General features: G+C 34.1%; 1 protein-coding gene across 2 annotated transcripts in view; it reads right to left on the bottom strand.

The window, feature by feature from the left end:
* The window catches only part of CA13 (carbonic anhydrase 13), a 46,607-nt gene that overhangs the window by 10,248 nt on the left and 17,864 nt on the right, over positions 1-18,495 (bottom strand). For both annotated transcript variants that reach the window (XM_074278980.1, XM_074278981.1), the window contains exons 4-6: positions 8,148-8,243; positions 6,711-6,773; positions 4,527-4,682 (exon numbers count right to left, since the gene is read on the bottom strand). In XM_074278980.1, the coding sequence (XP_074135081.1) occupies positions 4,527-4,682; positions 6,711-6,773; positions 8,148-8,243 (315 nt within the window). The remainder of the gene's footprint in view (positions 1-4,526; positions 4,683-6,710; positions 6,774-8,147; positions 8,244-18,495) is intronic.

Raw genomic sequence — 18,495 nt, 5'->3', positions numbered from 1 at the left:
TCCATCAGAGTTGAACCTCACAGTCTATGTATAATGTTCTCTTAGTTCTACTCAGTTCCCTTTGCATCACTTAGTACTCAGTTCACTTAGCATCTCCTGGTCTGATTTTTCTTGCACAACATGACAAATAATGGAAATATTTTAAAGGACTGGATGTGTTTAACCTATATCAGACTGCTTTCTCTCTTGAGGAGGAAGGAAATAAAGAAGGGAGGGAGAAAAATTTGGAACACAAAGTCCTAAAAAAAAAAAAAAAAAGAATGCTAAAAACTTTGTGTATTTTGAAAAATAAAATACTGTTATAATTTTTTTAAAGGATTACACACAGATAGTGGGAGAATTAGGTTCAGAACCTGTATCTCCTAACTAATAATCTATTCTTTTGAATATTCCTTATAATCATAAGGAAAGTGGAATACATAACTAATTCTGGGGAATCAATTTCAATTTGTATGGCATTGTTTCCTTTCCAATGTCTTCCACACAGAAGATAGTGCTAAATAGGGGATGAATTAAATGGCTTCTGGGGTCCTTTCCACATCTGTGATCCTGTAACTAACTTCTTTTGATCCTCAAAACAATATTTTGGATTAGATAAAATATGCATGATCATCCCCATTTTATAGATAAGTAACTGAGGCTTAGAATTGTCACATGACTTGTCTGAGTCACAAAGTTCTCAGTAGCAGGATTCTTGAAAAAACCCAGGTCTCTTGGCTCCTCGTTTTTGTTTAATGATACAAGTAAGATAACAGGTATCTGTCATTCTCTGTGCTTTCTGTATGATAAATGATAAGTCTGCAACTATATCTACATAGTCCTGCCTCTAATGACAGGATTAGAGGGCAGCCTGGGCAAGGTTAGCTAAAGTAACAAAATCGCAAGATTTAAGAGCTGAAAAAGACCTTTTCTCATTCTCCAAAAGAAGAAATATAGGTTCTCTTTGAGGTTAAGCACATTGGTTAAAGTCACGCATCTAATAAGAAGCACATTCATAAAGTATGGATCTTATTCTTATCACCTTTATGATATATTTACAAGGGCTCGGTGTATATCCTCCATCATAAGGCTATGTTCTGTGGCACCAATCCAAGGCAAGGAAGCTGACTAAATGATTCAATTCAATTCCACAAATGTTTATTAAGCCTCTACTCATACCTAAGAAAAACAAAACACTATTCCTCATGGAAAGTCTCTCTTCTCTTGACTTGCACAACCCTGTTCTCCCATTCCTTCTTGGTTTCCTTCACTTATGCTGGGCCCTCTGGCCCCTTCATTGTAGGTGTGGCCCCAAAAACCTGTCTTTGGCCCTGACAGGTAATTCAGTAAACACGAGGGAAAAAAATCATAAAACAATTCCTTCTCTGAAGGAACTTGTTCTACTGGGAAAGGTTGGGGAGAAGGCCTAAAAAGGAATCAACTCAAGGTAGTTTAAGGAGGGTAAGAACACAGACAGGGATATCAGGAAAGACTACCTGAAGGGATGAAAGTCACTGCAATTATACAAAAAAACCAAGAAGTGGGCTGTTGATTAACAAGTAGGTTAGACTGACTGGAATGCAAAGTGCTTGACAGGAAACTATATGAAATGAGTTTAAATGGCAGCCAAACTGTGGGACACTTTAAATGCTAGATGGAAGACATTATATTTTATCCTTAGGAGCATTAAATATTTCTGATCAAAAGGTCCTATACTGTGTCTTAAGAATATTAATTTGGAGTGAAGAAAGCCTAGAAACAGGACTCTGTGGTTACTACATGAGGTTCTCAAAGTGGCCTCCCTGCCATTATTCTCCTGCTTCTATGCCTTTGCCTTTATGTCTGTAATGCATTTCTTCCCCATCTCTACATCTGAATTCAAAGCACAAAGTGGCACCTTTTCTACATGTACCATACCTAAAACAATATTATAAAGTAGCTGTCATCAAAACCATTTGGTAATGGCTAAGAAATAGAGTAGTAGATCAGTGGAATAGATTTAAGTTCACAAGTCACAATAGTCGATGACTATTGTCTAATCTAGTATTTGTGTCAACCTAAAGACTCCAGCTTCTGGGATAAGAACTCACTATTTGACAAAAATTGCTGGGAAAACTGGAAAATAGTATGGCAGACACTAGGCAATGAACAACACCTACCACTCTATAATAAGATAAGGTAAAAATGTGTCCATGATTTAAACCTGAAGGATGATACAGTAAGCAAATTAGGAGAACAAGGAGTAGTCTACATCCCAGATCTATGGAGAAAGAAAGAAATGATGACCAAAGAAGAACTAGAGTAAATTATGAAATTCAATATGGCTAATTTTGATTATATCAAGTCAAAAGTTTTTGTACAGACAAAACCAATGCAGACAAGATTAGAAGGGAAGCAGAAAACTGGGAATTTTTTTTTTACAAAAGGCTTCATTTCTAAAATATATAGATAACTGACCCAAATTTATAAGAACCCAAGCCATTCCCCAATTTATAAATGGTCAAAGAATATGAACAGACAATTTTCAGATGAAGAAATTAAAACCATTTCTACTTATATGAAAAAATGCTCCAAGAAAAAAGTAAATTAATACTACTCTGACATATCACTACACACCTCTCAGATTGGCTAAGATGACAGGAAAAGAAAATGATAAATGCTGGAGGGGATGTGGGAAAACTGGGACACTTGCATTTTTGGTGGAGTTGTGAACTGATCTAATCATTCTGGGGAGCAATTTGGAACTATGCCCAAAGGGCTATCAAAATGTATATACCCTTTGATCCAGCAATGTCTCTATTGGGCCTGTTTCTCTAAGAGTTCACAAAAAAGGGAAAAGTACCCACATGTGCAAAAATGTGTGTAGTAGCCCTTTTTGTAGTGGCAAGGAACTGGAAACTGAAGGGATGCCCATCAGTTGGGGAATAGCTGAATAAGTTATTGCATATAAATATTATTGTTCTATGAGAAATGATCAGTAGGATGATTTCAGGAAGGCCTTGAGAGACTTCCATGAACTGATGCTAAGTGAACTGAGTAGAACTAAGAGAACACCATACATAGCAACAAGATTATGTAATGATCAACTGTAATGGACTTGGGTCTTTTCAACAATGCAGTGAGTCAAGCCAATTCCAACAGATTTGTGATGAAGAGAGCCATTTGCACCCAGGGAGAGACCTGTGGGGACTGAATGTAGATCACAACATAGTATTTTCACATTTTTGTTGTCTGCTTGCTTTTTTCCCTATCTCGTTTTTCACTTTTTTATCTGATTTTTCTTATGCAGCATGATAAATATGAAAATATATTTAAAAGAATTGTACATGCTTAACTTATACTGGATTACTTGCTGTCTATGGGGCAGGAGCTGGAGAGGAAGAAGGGAAAAAATCTGAAACATAAGGCTTTGCAAGGGTGAATGTTGAAAACTATCTTTGAATGTATTTTGAAGATAAAAAGCTATTAACAATGACAAAATAAAAATAAAGAAGTGCCACTTTTAGACATAGCTTGTCTTACTTTCCCATAATTGCTAGGGCTTTCCCCTAAAAATTTTATTTTTTTTAATTTAAAAACTTTAATATCATATTTTATATAATTCTCAAGCCTCCCACAGCACCCCCTCTTCTTTCTCTCAGCTGAGGATATCTCCAATACTACTCCCAAAAAGACTCACTCTTCTTCATCTCACATCACTCCTCCTTTACCCCTATATCCCTTGAAGAGGCAGCCCTTTTTGTCAACTTCTCCACAAGCATCATCAATCCAATATCCTCTGGTCTTTTCAATAGATTATTCCCATTATCAATCTCAATCACTGACTTTTTTTCTATGCCTCTTACAAACATGCCCAGGTCTTCTCCATCCTTAAAAATAGTTATCTGAATGACCAATCCTATTAGTTATCACCCTAAATCTCTCTTTCTCTGCTTGGTTAAATTCCTTGAAAGAGCAATCTACATTTGCTGCCTTCACTTCCTCTCCTCTTGTCCTTTTCTAAACCCTCTGAAAACTAGTTTTCAATACCATCATCCAAATGAGACTATTTTCTCCAGTCACCAGTCACTGAGTAACAAATATAATGAATTTTTCTCAATCCTCATGCTTCTTCTCACGTCTGCAGATCTATCTCTATAGATAATTCTCCTCTTGAATACTCTCTTCTCTAGAGTTTTGTTACATTGCCCTCTCTTGGTTTTCCTGCAATTTTATCCAATACTCTCATTTTTTTTTTTAGCAGATGAGAAAGTTGAAGGTCAAAGAAGTTAAACATCTTGCCAAAGATCAACCAGATAATAGCATAGGCAGAACTTGAATCCAGGTTTTCTGACTCACTCTTTTCACTCCATCAAGGAGCTTCAGTGATAAATATGTGAACTGAAACTTAATTTAAGATAGTATTGAAGACTCCCAGAGAGTTTCCTTTGAAAACATAAAGATCAACTTAGATACTAGCTGTGTGACCCTGAGTACATCACTTAAACCCAATTGCTTCAACCCCCCCCAAAAAAAGACCAAATTAGAGAGGGACATAGGGAAGGTACCTGTTGAGAGCTGATATTTATAGGCTGCTTTAAAACTATCCAAGTGACACTCTCCAAAAGAGGTGGAACTGTAAGGGAGCCTGGGTATGTCCAGTAGTCCCACGATGGAGGAAGTAGAGTTGTTGGATCAAAATTGGTGAAACGGATTTGTTTACCCTGGAGAATGACGAGACAGAGAGAGAGAGAGAGAGAGAGAGAGGGGAGAGAGAGAGAGAGAGAGAGAGAAGGAAGGAGGAAGGGAGAGAGAAAGTCTTCTTATTACCAGGCATTACCTTAATTAGGAATACCAAAAACATAAAAGATGTATTTGGCCAATAAATAATAGAGTTAAAACAACTTACTTCTTGTACAATTCAGTCAGTATTGTATAGTATAGTATATTGTATAGTATAGTTTAATAGATATAGATATATATACACACATACACACCTATATATACACATTTAGTATATATATATATATATATATACACATATATATATATAAAGCTTATTGAGTTTATTACAAAAACAATATAGAATGGTTTAAATATACTATATTAAAATTTATAGTAAAGTATAGTATAGCTAAATTTACTTAAAATCAGTACTTTGTTTTATTAAAACAAATAAATTTTGGTTATCTTAACAGAAATGTCCTTTAAAGCATTTTCACAAAAGTTAAATGTGCTAAGATTCCCCCATCAGTGGGATTATTATAAATAATGAGATTCATCATTTATTCACTACCATAGCTAATTAAAACTTATCACTACAAAAAAATAGTAGTAATAGATCATTTCTTATTTACTGATCATTACTCATTCTAAGACTTCTGCAAATCTACATTAATTTTTTTCTTTCAACTATCCTTAAAAGCAAGAAACATAAATTAGCAGAAAGAAAAATTCTCAGAATTTCCATCTAAAATAAATTTCTCATGCAAAGTGGATAGTTTTGATTAAATTAAATTAAAAAGGTTTTGTACAAACAAAATCAATGTAGACAATTTTAGAAGGGAAGTAGTAAACTGGGAAAAAAAATTTACACTCAAGGGTTCTGATAAAGGCCTCATTTCTAAAATATATAGAGAATTGAATCAAATTTATAAGAATACAAGCCATTCTCCAAATGATAAATGGTCAAAGGATATGAATAGACAATTTTCAAATGAATTAAAATCATTTCTACTTATATGAAAAAATTCTCTAAATCACTATTGGTAAGAGAAATGCAAATTAAGAGAACTCTGAGTTATCACTATACACCTCTCACATTGGTTAAGATGAAAGGAAAAGGTAATGAATGTTGAGGGGATGTGGGAAAATTGGGACACTGTTGCATTGTTGGTGCGAACTGATCCTACCATTCTGGAGAGCAATTTGTAACTATGTCCAAAGCGTTATCAAACTGAGCATGCACTTTGATCCAGCAGTGTCTCTACTGGGTTTATATAGCAGAGACAATAAAAAGGGGAAAAAATTCAAAAGTGCAAAAATGTTTGTAGCAGCCCTTTTTGTAGTGGCAAGGAAATGGAAACGAGGGGATGCCCATCAGTTAAAGTATGGCTGAATAAATTATGGTATAAGAAGGTTATGGAATATCATTGTTCTGTAAGAAATGATCAGCAGAATGATTTCAGAAAAGCCTATAGAGTCTTACGTAAATTGATGCTAAGTGAATTAAGTAAAACCAAGAGAACATTGTACATAGCACTAACAAGTTAATGTAATGATCAACTGTGATGGACTTGGCTCCTTTCAAAATTTCCAATAGACTTGTGATGGAAAGTGCATCCATAGTGAGGACTGTGGGGACTGAATATAGATCATAGCATAATATTTTTGCCTTTGTTGTTGCTTGCTTTTTTTTTTCTTTTCTCATTTTTTCTCTTTTTGATCTGCTTTCTCTTGTGTAACATGATGTTTGTAGAAATATGTATAGAAGAATTGCACATGTTTAACATAGATTACTGGCCTCTAGGAGAGGGGGTGAGGAGAAGGGAGGGAAAAATAATTTGGAACACAAGGTTTTGCAAAGGTGAATGTTGAAAACTAGCTATGCATGTGCTTTAAAAATAAAAAGCTTTAAAGAAAAAAAGATAAAATAAAATGAGTTCCTTTAGAATAACTTATTTTAGATGGATACTTTGAGAACTTTTCTCTAAAGCATATTACTATCTACATGGCAAAAACAGGTAATTTACCTTTTCCTTAATGGAGTCCAAAATATCAGTAATTTTCTGCAGTTGTAGATTATGTTCACCAATCTGAAAACAACACAGTATATAGCTCCTCAAGATCACACATGTGTCACAATACATTTCAGCTATCAATATCAAATTCTCTTTGAAGCAAATGGAATTCAAAACAAGTAGTGATTGTTCATGAAATAATGATTTACCTATGACCCTGTCATTATGGATGTTCCTGATGTTCCTGATGTTCCATCTTTAGTCATGACACTTTCACTGTTTAGCCAGGATATAACTTTCCAGGCCAAACCAGCTACCACTGTAGTCAAAGTATTGATCAAAATATCCCCACCATTTGGTGACCCAAAGTCATATTTTCTTTTCTTTCTTAATTTTTTTTGGCTGAGGCAATTGGGATGAAATGATTTGCCCAGGGTCACACAGCTAGGAAATATTAAGTGTGTGAGGTCACATTTGAACTCAGGTCCTCCTGACTTCAGGGTTGGTGCTCTATGCACTGCACCACCTAGCTGCCCCTCCAAACTCATATTTTCAAGATGCAATGGGAATGCTTTCATTTACATGTATGTGGATGACAAGATTTGGGGCTTTTTGTTTTAACTAAAGTGAAAATGACTTCAGAAATATCACTAACCTTCTGGGTCAAAAGGCTATGAACATTACCCTAAATAAAAGATATCTGGATCCTCTGGTTAGATCATGCCATTATCAGCAATTAGCTGCAAGTCCTTTCCCTACTTTTTAAGGCTTCAATGTCAAAGTATAATCTCATACTTCAGTTTTTCCACCCACCCCACCATGGAAACTATCCATATGTAGGTGCTGGGGGGGAAAGGAGACTATTGGACTCAGTACTCACTTGTGCCTTATCTCCTCTCTTTCTTCCAATCCCAAGTACCCCTTCTCCATGGCTGTGTTATGGGGTCTCAGGCAGAGCAAAAGTATTGTCCCTATCAGAACAGGCTGCATTAGAACCCAGGATAACCATGCTAGTTTCGTAGACATCTTGACAATAAATGTTACAGAAAAAATTATTTGTCTAACTTAATTCCTTGGATGAAGAAAACTGTGAAAATGTAAAAAGCCATTCTCTGTTTAGAGGAACTGGTATTATTTACATTCACTCTGGGATTCAAAGTGGAATTTTACTCTTGGCTATATCTCTGGCTTTTTGTATAAGGAGGCTCAGCTAACAGATGATTTATTTTCTCAGGACCTTGGGTAATTTTCTTTTAACCTATAAAATATCTAATAAGTATCAAAAAGCATTAAAAGAATAAATTATAATTTTTTAATTCAGTTTTGAAAAGACAAAAATAAATCTTAAGTCTAATTCATCATTGAAAAATAATTGGGTGACAACTTTGTGAATGAAACTCAGGTGCTATTAGCAGACTCAATATTATAATGAAATCAATTTGTCCTTACTTGTAAAAAAATACCTAAAACAGCCAATCCATCAGGTTCATGAGCTGCCTCAACAAAGCTGGGGTACTTGTCTGAATTCCAGTGAACCACATGGAGCTAAAAAGAAAGGGCATAACTTCAGAGAGTAATAATAACCACAATTAAAAACATAAATTCTAATTAATTATGTTATATGCTAAGTATACTGATGTGTATAACTTCAAATGAAGGGCAAATTGAGACATCAAAGTTCAATACACTTCCCAACCCAAAGTTTGGGATAGTGGCAATACTGGAAAGAATTGACAAAGTTAGAATGTTGAGAACCATGAAAAAGAAAGAAGGAGAGAGAGAAGGGAAAGAAGTGCAGGGGAACAGAGAAGGGAAGAGACAAAATAGGAAAGGGAAGGGAAGAGAGGAAGAGGAAAAAAGGGATGGGAGGAAAAGAAGAGAAAAAAGGGAGGGAAAGGGAAGATTGGAGGAGAGAAAAAAGGAAGTGAGGGGAAAAGAGGAGGAGAGAAAAAGGGAGAGGAGGGGAAAGGAAGAAGGGAATATGAGGGGAAAAGGAGCAGAGAAGACAGGACAGGAGGGGAGGAGGAGGAGGAAAGAATGAAATCATAAGTTCAAAATAATACTCTCAACAGAACCTCTCAGAGGAAGTCTCCTGACAGTGCTTTACTTTTTATGACTTAAACCTTTTCACTGACCAAATTCTGCTTTACAAAATATGATATTACATGGCAGTTTTGCTGTACTTATTTTTTTTAAGAAAATCAACAATTTAAACTCAATAATCAAGTCTTATTCTGTACAAGTGACAAAAGGAAACTGTTAGAAAAGCCACTGGAAATTCTGATGAGTCCTCTGACCACATGGTGAGAGTATCAGTGTTGGGTGGTTGTATAGACAAAGTAGCCTAAACCAAATTGCACAAGTGAAACAAAATACATTTGGATTATATGAGACATACACATATCCTCAGAAAGGGAAGGCTGAGTGGGAGATCAAAATTCTTTAAATATCTTGGCACCTACATAGAAGTTACTTAATAAGCGATAACATCAAAGAGTTAACAAAGAAATAAATAACTTCTTTATGGTCACAAAAATAAATGAAGTTTGTGAATGAAAGACAGGTACTTGTTAATATTAGGCTCCTGTTTTTCCCTCAAGAAAAAAAAAAAAAAACTACAGTATTTTGAAAGATGATTGGAAGCAATGAGAAACATCTTAAAAAAAAAAAAAAAAAGGCCCCATCCCTCCCACATACTTGCTTAACTTGTAGTAACAGAGCCAAACCAAGTTAGTTGTTAAGATATCATTTTTATTGTCATACAGTGACTCAAACCATATTACAAGTTAAAAAGTTCTTCTAATCTTAATTGTTTAAAAAATAAAAGCAAGGATTGTTTTTCCCAACTGAAAAGTTTTCAGAATTTTTCAAATTATTTTCAATAATAATACTATTCATCTTTGTTTTTAGAAACCAACATAACAATGGTGAATAAAATTATGTGTCCTTTGCTTGGAAAACTAAGCTTGCAATCACAATTTTTCTTTATGCAATCATTCATGCTCAATCAACAAAACCCCATACAAGATCCTGAGAGATAAAATTTAGCTAAGAACTAGTCTCTGTCTTCATGAACTTTTTTTCTAACAGGATAATAAACATAAATAACAATATAAAATATTACATCTTTAATGTATCAGAGTTCTATGTCAAGAGACTGCACGTAAGGGAATAGGAGGTAGAGATTCATCAGGCAAAGAAGATAGAAAAACACTGAGCATATGATAATTTCAAATAGAGTTCTAAATTTGGAAGAAGTTATTCATTTAATTTTTCTTTTTTTAATTAACATTATTCAACCAGAAAAAAAAACAAACATGTTTTCTTTCCCTCCCAAATACCTTCTAACCTAATTGAGAAAGGAAAGCAAAACCAATTACAAAGTACAGAGTCAAACAAAACAAATTTCTTCATTGGCTACATCTCCAGCTTCCTCTTTCCCACAAAAAAAGTTTCATTTTGTATTCTGAGTTTTTCATCAGCATTACCTTATATGCAGGTGGAGAGCATGTTTCATCATTATTCCTTGTAATCCTGGTTGATCATGATGCTGATCAGTGTCCCTAAGTCTTTCAAAGTTGTTTCTCTTTACAGTACTGTGTTCATTGTATAAACTGTTCTCTTGGTTCTTCTGCTCACATTCACTCTAATCAGTTCATACAAATCTTTCCAGATTTCTCTGAAACCATCTCCTTCTTCATTATTTTTTTTGGACACATTCTATCACATTATACATAATAATTTATTCATATGTTTTCCAATTGATGAGCTCCCTCTCAGTTTCCAATTCTTTGCCACATCAAACAGAGCTACAAAAAATTTGAGCATCTTTAATATTTGTTTTGGGCAACTAGACAGCATAGTAGATAGAGTGCTAGGCCTGGAGTAAGAAAGACCTGAGTTCAAATCTAACTTCGGGCACTAGCTTACTTACTAGCTAGCTCTATGATCCTGGACAAGTCACTTTATTTGCTTGTTTCCTCATCTATAAAATGAGCTGGAGAAGGAAATGGCAAATTGCTCCAATATCTTTGCCAGGAAAACCCCCAAAAAAATCACGAAGAGTCTGGCCTAACTGAAAACAAGTAACAAGAATAAAATCTGTTTTCTTTAGAACTAATCTCTCCCTTATTCTACCCTTTCTATGATTCCCCTTTCTCCCTATTCCCTTTTCTCTCTTATTTCCTTTGTGAGTGAAATCTATTTCTGTAACCAATTATGTGTGTACAAATGTATTTGCACCTCCTCTTACTAGTATACTGACGTTCAAGTATCCATTGCTCTCCCAACTCCTCTTCCATATTTTTATAGACTTCTACTTGCACATAATGATTTTGTGAGAAAACTTTTCTTAATCCTCCCCTTGTGTATTCCTCTTCCTTTCTATTTATATTCTTTTAAAATCAACAAGAGATAGGAGAATCACTTTTAGTTGTTCTATCTAATTCTAATTTGATGATCCCTGACTGCAGCAACTCAGTATCAGTATCAGTACAGTTTCTTTTAGGAAGTTCCCAATGCATTCTTTCTATTTCTACTTTGCTCTCTGTTTCTAAAAGATCTGAGCAATTTTCTCTTAAAGTATCTTAAAAATAGGATGTCCACACACTTTTTTTTCTCATAGCTTTTGAGTTACTCAACAATTCTTAATTTTTTTTACTTAATCTATTTGCCAAGTCAGTTTTTGCTATGAGATGTCCTATATCTATGTGCATAATAAACAACAACTTTTTGTTTTCCCATTCTTCCAACTTATTTCCAGACTTTGAGCTTTATATTAAAGTCAGGCTCTGAACACTTAGGAAGGGAATATTTGGGTTAGTCCTAATGCTGCTTTTTTTTTGGAGAATTTAAGTGTTATCCCAGGATCTCTGGGACACATAGTTGAGGTTGAAGACTTAAGACACTTTTAGTGCTTCCAAAGTGGTCTTATTCAAGGCAAAGTCTTTTAACTAACCTCCCAGTCTGAGTTTTGTAAACTCCTGACCTGATTTTGGTTCTGAGCAACCAATCCTGAATGCTTTTGTTATTCAAATTATTCAAAATTCACAAAAATAAATAAGAACAAAAGAAATATTTAAACTTTCAATTTGATGAAGATTTGTGGTTTTTATATTTCCAGTTATTGAAGCTAAAAACTCTGCTAAGAGTTTTATTTAAATATATTTATTACTTTCTCTTTTATTCTGAGGCAATACCATTTTCCAGTAATATTACTGACATATAAAAAATAGCAAGTCATGTCCTAATGCCCTGACTCTGAATCAATCATTTTAAAACTTTATGTCTGATGATGCAGTCCTACTCTAATACCCTGTGATAGTGGCTGAGCTTTTTGATGGTTTTGCCATTGGAGCTCAAGATTCAGTTGTTGACCAAAACTATGAACTTTCTGAGAACCAGTATAGCTTATTTTGCAGAAAGACTCATTATTTGTAGGCAGCTGATAAAAGAGTGAATTATTTGGTCACAACTCAAATAATGATGGAAAATATATGGTCCTCAGTGCATGCCTTCCTCCTATCTCTTTGACCTATGTTTTATTAGAGGCAGAAATGGAAGCAGCATGATATAATGGAAACTGGGTTGGATTGGGAGTCAAGATATCTGAGCTCAAATTTTGGCTCTGCTACTTGCTATCTATGTTGCACTTCAGGAATCATTAAACTTCTCTGAGTCTCAGTTTCATTATCTTAAAAAAAAGGAAGATGTTCTCTAGATTTCTAAGGTTTCTTCTATCTTTTAATCTATGATCCAGTTAAGCAGGACCAAATTGATTAAAAATCCCATTAAGTGGTACTTTATCATGAAAGAGATACTACAAACTAGCCATATGGATCCTGAGCACTACATCTAAAATATGTGCATTGCTAAAATGATCAATTATCTCATGAAGTCATGCTTCTTTTTGTCTCAGGTTCAGGATAAATCAACTCTGGAAACACTTTAATTCTCCTTTCTGAGGAACCTGTGACATATCAAATGAGATAATATTAATAAAGCACTTATCACAGTGTCTGCCATATAGTTGGTGCTTAATAAATGCTTATAACCTTCCACTCCTTTGCCCTCCAGTGCTAATTGTCTCATGGCCCATAATATTGCAAAGCCTATTTAATGAAAATCACAATTACTGGGGCAGTTAGGTGGCACAGTGGATAGAGCATCAGCCTTGAACTCAGGAGGACTTGAGTTCAAATCTGGTCTCAGACACTTAACACTTCCTAGCTGTGTGACCCTGGGCAAGTCACTTAACCCCAGCCTCAAAAAAAAAAAAAGAAAAAAAAAGAAAATCACAATTACTCAGAAGAGTTGATCCTAACTTCACAGGACAGTCAAGTGAATGAAGATTTCAATTATCCAGACTATGATATGTAGCTGCATGAATAAGTTGTTGAGTTAGTCCATCAGTACATCTATGTTGGACTTTCCCTGCAGAAGATCCATGAACTGTGCCAAAAATCAAAGAGAGTTGGAAAAGAATAGGTTAAATAACTTTGGCAAAACTATGTAATACTTTTAATGTCTTCTTCCTGAAATAAAAGACCAAAAGACCAACACTCTTCCAGTGATATTTTATGTCTCTGATCATGGAATGCCTCAATTTCAAAAGTATTGAGCTGAGAGTTAACCAAAAACAATGGAGATTTGCATGGTTGGCATGGATAGCCTGCAGCACACTCACAATAAAGAAATGTGCGGGAAAAGTGAAGTAAAAGATATAATCAAGAAAATACATGATTAGAAAAGGAAGTGTAAGTCATGTAGCAAGAGAAAGGAAAAAGCCAGTGGATAGTTCAGGAACTCCCATCTTAACTACATCTTCTCAAGAGTTCTATAGGAAGAACTCCAGTTTGTAAATTGGAGACTCTATTCAGTATTTAAAGGAGAACATGGACAAGTCACTCAAGAGATTAAGGTGTTGATGGACTGAAATCTACAGAAATTTGAATGAAGTATTCATAGCAAAAACAGCTGAAATAATCTATCTGGAGATTGTTCTCTGAAAAATTTTACAGAACAAATCATATAAAGTAATAAATGTTTGTAAGTTTCACTTTTTAATGTAAAAATAAAATATTTATATTTGGTCTAGATGCAGAATTCACACACATGACATCAACAGTAAAAGAAGTTCCACCAGTGTAGACCAACAATTCACCTGCAATTTATAGCCTAAAGAATTGTTTAAGGGCACTGAGAAGTTAAATAACTTGTGCAGTCGCATTCTAGTTTATGGTTGATATAAAGACACAAAAATCCAGGTTTTTCAGACAGCCTCCTCTCCTCTAAGCCATGCTGTCTTTAATTCATAATATTGTGTTTTTTGTATGAATTTTCTTCAGGTACAAGTAAAACATTATAAATTATTAATAAGCAGTAATAAATAGCAAATAAAATATAAATATAAAATAATTAAAATAGCAAAAAAAATGAGATGCTTGACACCTTTCTGACTATGTAAAGATCAAAAGATTTGTTGTGAAGAGCAAGGCCATGAGATTTTGCCACATATCAGGTACTGATCTGCAACAATTGGCTGGACATCAGTATGTGTCAATTATCTCTGATAAAGGTTTGATATGCCATATAAATAGAAATAATTAAGACCAAAACATATTATGTTTTCACAACCAAGATTAGTCATAATACTAATCATGTCATAATTTACCTAAATATAATATGCATTCAAACATGATAAACATAATATTTATGTGTTAGGAGTTAAAGTACAGATGTATGCATCTAAAAAATTTTCCTCCCCTAAATTAGCAAAATTGATTTCTGACAGATTGAATTTAGAGATTTATTTAACTAGAGAATACTAACTTTCTAAAAATTTATTTAACTAGAGAATACTAATATTCTTTTTAGCATCTGTCTATAAGAACTTAATTATTTTTGGAGTAGGCACTCTATAAAAATAAAGACATTAATTATTGCATCTAAATAAACTTTAGCACTTAGTTTTCTGGGTTACTTTAATGGTGAAATAAATAAGAAAAGTGAAGAAATTCAAAGAAGCCTAAGTGATAAACACATCCAAGTATCATCATAGGTAGATCCCTGTGGATCCCTGTGATAGATCCCTATTTTATCTTCTGTAAACTTAGAAAATACACCTGTTAAGGACGTTCCTCTCTCTCTGAGAATTGCCATGTCAGTGGGTAGGGCAGGCCCAGGAGGTAAAAAGGGGCTTGGCCTCTGAGGCAGGAGGTTGTGTCTTGCAGGTATTAAAGAAATTGCTAATAGGTTCCTTGAGATGGCAAGGGATGTGTCCTCTTGCTAGATCTCCACTTAAGACACAGCATTAACTCCAGGTGTCTCTCTTCTGTGAATCCACCCATGCAGTAGTGAATAGGTTAGGTGCGGGGTAATCCTGGAAGAAAGTAAGTATAAGCAGCTAGCTTTGAATCAAACTTGGAGAGAGATGCAGGCACACATATGCCCACTTGTTCTTGCATGCTCTTGTTTTTGCTTCCTGCTAACCCCTACTGAGATTACTAATAAAGAGAGGCTGTTTCACACCTCAAGATCAGCTCGTCTTCGTGTGTATACAGGAACAACCCAAAGACAGGTGTGCATGACCCTGGCAGTCTAGGATAGTGTGCAGGATTGTCAGGCATATACAACTAAATGTCTAAATTTCTATACCTGTGACCTAATACCTAATTGAAAGGCTAGAGGAGAGAAGGAGTTAAGAGTGCAACCAAAATGAGTTGGAGAGCACCTACACATTTCAGATGATTCAGAAGCACTAACCTGGCTATTTGGGTCTCAGCATTTTATCTCAGAGATTACTAATTCACATTAGCTACTAATTAAGTTTTTAAAATACATTTTGGTCACTTTTTGTTTTACATGATCACTATTTTCCAATGTATCCTTTCCCCTTTCCCTAGCCTTATAATAAAGAAGAAAACTGAAAAAGAAAAAAAGTTAAGTAAAATTAAATAAGACATTGAAAAAGTCTGGCATTGTAAATAATGTTGCACACCTATAGTCTCCCATCTTTGCAAAGAAGTAAAGAAGATCTCTTTTCAGATCTCTTCTTTAGAGCCCAACTTAGTCATAATGATTTCAAAGTATTCAAAACTAATTGTGTTGTCCTTTTCATTTACATTGTTGAAAGCATTGGTCCAGCAATTTTGAAAAGGAATTTAGAACTACAAAAAAAGTAACAAAAATGTCTAATACTCTTTGTACTGGTGGATATACTCAAGAAAATTAAAGATAGAAAAAAAGACCACACATACACTAAAATATTCATAATAGCACTTTTGGGGAAGATTGCAAGGAACAGGGAACAAAGTAGATATCTATCAACTGGGCAAAACCAAAAATATTCTGGAACATAAATGAAAAGAAATATTCTGCATCATAAGAAATTATAAATATGAAGAATTCAAAAGAAGCAAGGAAAATTCTATACTCAATGATGCAGTAAGACAATAAACAAAAAGGAAAAAAGTTAATGCTGAAGCATAATGACCAAGCTCTGCAGTAGTGATAAGAGAATATACCTTTTCCCTCCATTTACAGAAGTGGGGGACTATAGGAATGGAATATTACGTCTACTGTAATAAATGATAGACTGATTAGTTTTAGTGTACTGCTCCCTTCATATTTCTTTTTTTTTTTTTAATTTTGTTACAATGGCTAGCATGAACCATATTCTAAAATAAGTGATTTTAAAACAAAAATCAATAAGATTATTAAAAATCAAATGTGCTATATAATCTTTTATTCTTTCATTAAGGAACAGATCATAATTTACTTGAGAAAATTTTTTTAAAAGATGTTCTGAACCAGTTATGATTTTGAGTAGATGTCAGTACACAACGATTTCCTCAAGACTAAAAGAAAATGAGGAAAATGTATTTATGTCTCATTGTACCAGTTCTATCTTGCCTGTATTGTGTTCCAGTTAATTTATTTTCACTTGGACAAATTCTATATGTGCCATACAACTTCTCCACCTTTTTTTTTCTAATCAAGTTGAATACCATCAACATTTGCTATTATAAATTAAATCAATCTTTCTTGTCACATAGATACATCCCAATTAAAAATCTGGAAAAACTAAAGTATTCATCAATTAATAAATAATACACATATACATACATTCACATACAAATATACATATAAATATATGTATATATATACCCCTATAATTACAGTAAAGAAAGTAACTGTCAAAGCTTTCTGATATTCAAGAAATATATCCCTGAAATACTGATGATTCCAACAATATTTCTAATTAAATGAACCTGGATTTCAAGTTATATTTGCAAAGGCATAATGAATGGGTAGGAAAATTCAGTTGATAATTTTCTGAGAAATGGAACTTTATTTTTGATAGTACATACTTGATGTGCATGGTTACAGCATTTTACTATACATTAATGACTGTGTTCACTATGGAGAAAACCAGCCCAAACAAACCAAAAAAAAAACAAAATAAGGTTTCGTTCTGGTGCCTTCTTTCTCCTTCTTTAAACATCTAAAGACTCTTAAGCTGTTCTAGTTCTTTGCTGTGACAGAAGAAAGCAAATTAACAAAGTTGCTCACATTAAGATCTTAGGGATTTAACACAGTACTCCTTTTATAAACAGTTCCATTATATTTTTTAAGACTGCATAAAAGGGGTAGTTTTTTTGCCAAGCATTTTTCAATGCAACATCTACTTATTCCTAAAATGAACTTTTTCATGTAAGAAAGAAAAAACCATAGGTAAAAGCAAAACCATATATAGCAATCATGTCTAACTACATATGTAACATTCTCCACTCATTGCCTTCCATCTCTCTACTGAGAAGATTGTGTAATTCATTATTTGTCTTCTAGCACCAAGACTAGTCACTGCATTTCATCTAAGTTTTGCAGCCATTAAGCACTGAATAAGTATTCATAAATATGTTATATTTGATCTCACAGCACAGGTGGATATCTTTGACAAAGAGAAGATCTAATTCAGTTCCAGTTGATCAAGGATGGACAGAATCAGCTATACCCAGAGAAGGAACACTGGGAATTGAGTGTAAACTGTTTACATTTTTGTCTTTCTTCCCAAGTTACTTTTACCTTCTGAATCTAATTTTTTTCTGTGCAACAAGAAATTCGGTTCTGCACACATATATTATATCTAGGATATACTATAACACATTTAATATGTATGGGATTACCTGCCATATAGGGGAGGGGGTGAAGGGAAGGAGGGGAAAATTCGGAACAGAAGTGAGTACAAGGGATAATGTTGTAAAAAAATTACCCATGCATATGTACTGTCAAAAATTATAATTATAAAATTAATTTTAAAAATTCAAAAAAAAAAAAAAGAAAGATGACGCAAATTCAAAAAAAAAAAAGGAAAGGAGATATTCACAGTATGAAAGATTTCATTTTCAGTACACAGTAGAAGTCAGGATATGAGGGATACTTTTATACTTTAAATATAGGTTTGGTTGAGAGTAGGTTAATCAATGCCAAACATGAGAAGGGGCATTCCGAAATCAGACCCATATGTGGTAGGGAAATTCTCACAGTTACTTAACTGATACCAGATATGAGTCCAAATGAAGACCAGAAATTGAATAAGGATTTGAGTTGGTAACTGAGGACCCGTAGAACCACTGCAAATGCTGGAGCCTTAACCAATTAGAAACCATGATCATTTTCATGCTTGATCCAGGGTCAGAATGAGTAGGACAGAAATGTATGTGTGTGTGTGTGTGTGTGTGTGTGTGTGTGTTTGTGTGTGTACATGTGCGTGTGTAAAAACAGAATTTTTCAGAGA

Source organism: Sminthopsis crassicaudata, chromosome 1 (assembly GCF_048593235.1).
Source record: "Sminthopsis crassicaudata isolate SCR6 chromosome 1, ASM4859323v1, whole genome shotgun sequence".
Taxonomy (NCBI): Eukaryota; Metazoa; Chordata; class Mammalia; order Dasyuromorphia; family Dasyuridae; genus Sminthopsis; species Sminthopsis crassicaudata.
Note: the sequence above shows the minus strand (reverse complement) of the source record. Positions and strands in the feature narration are given on the sequence as shown.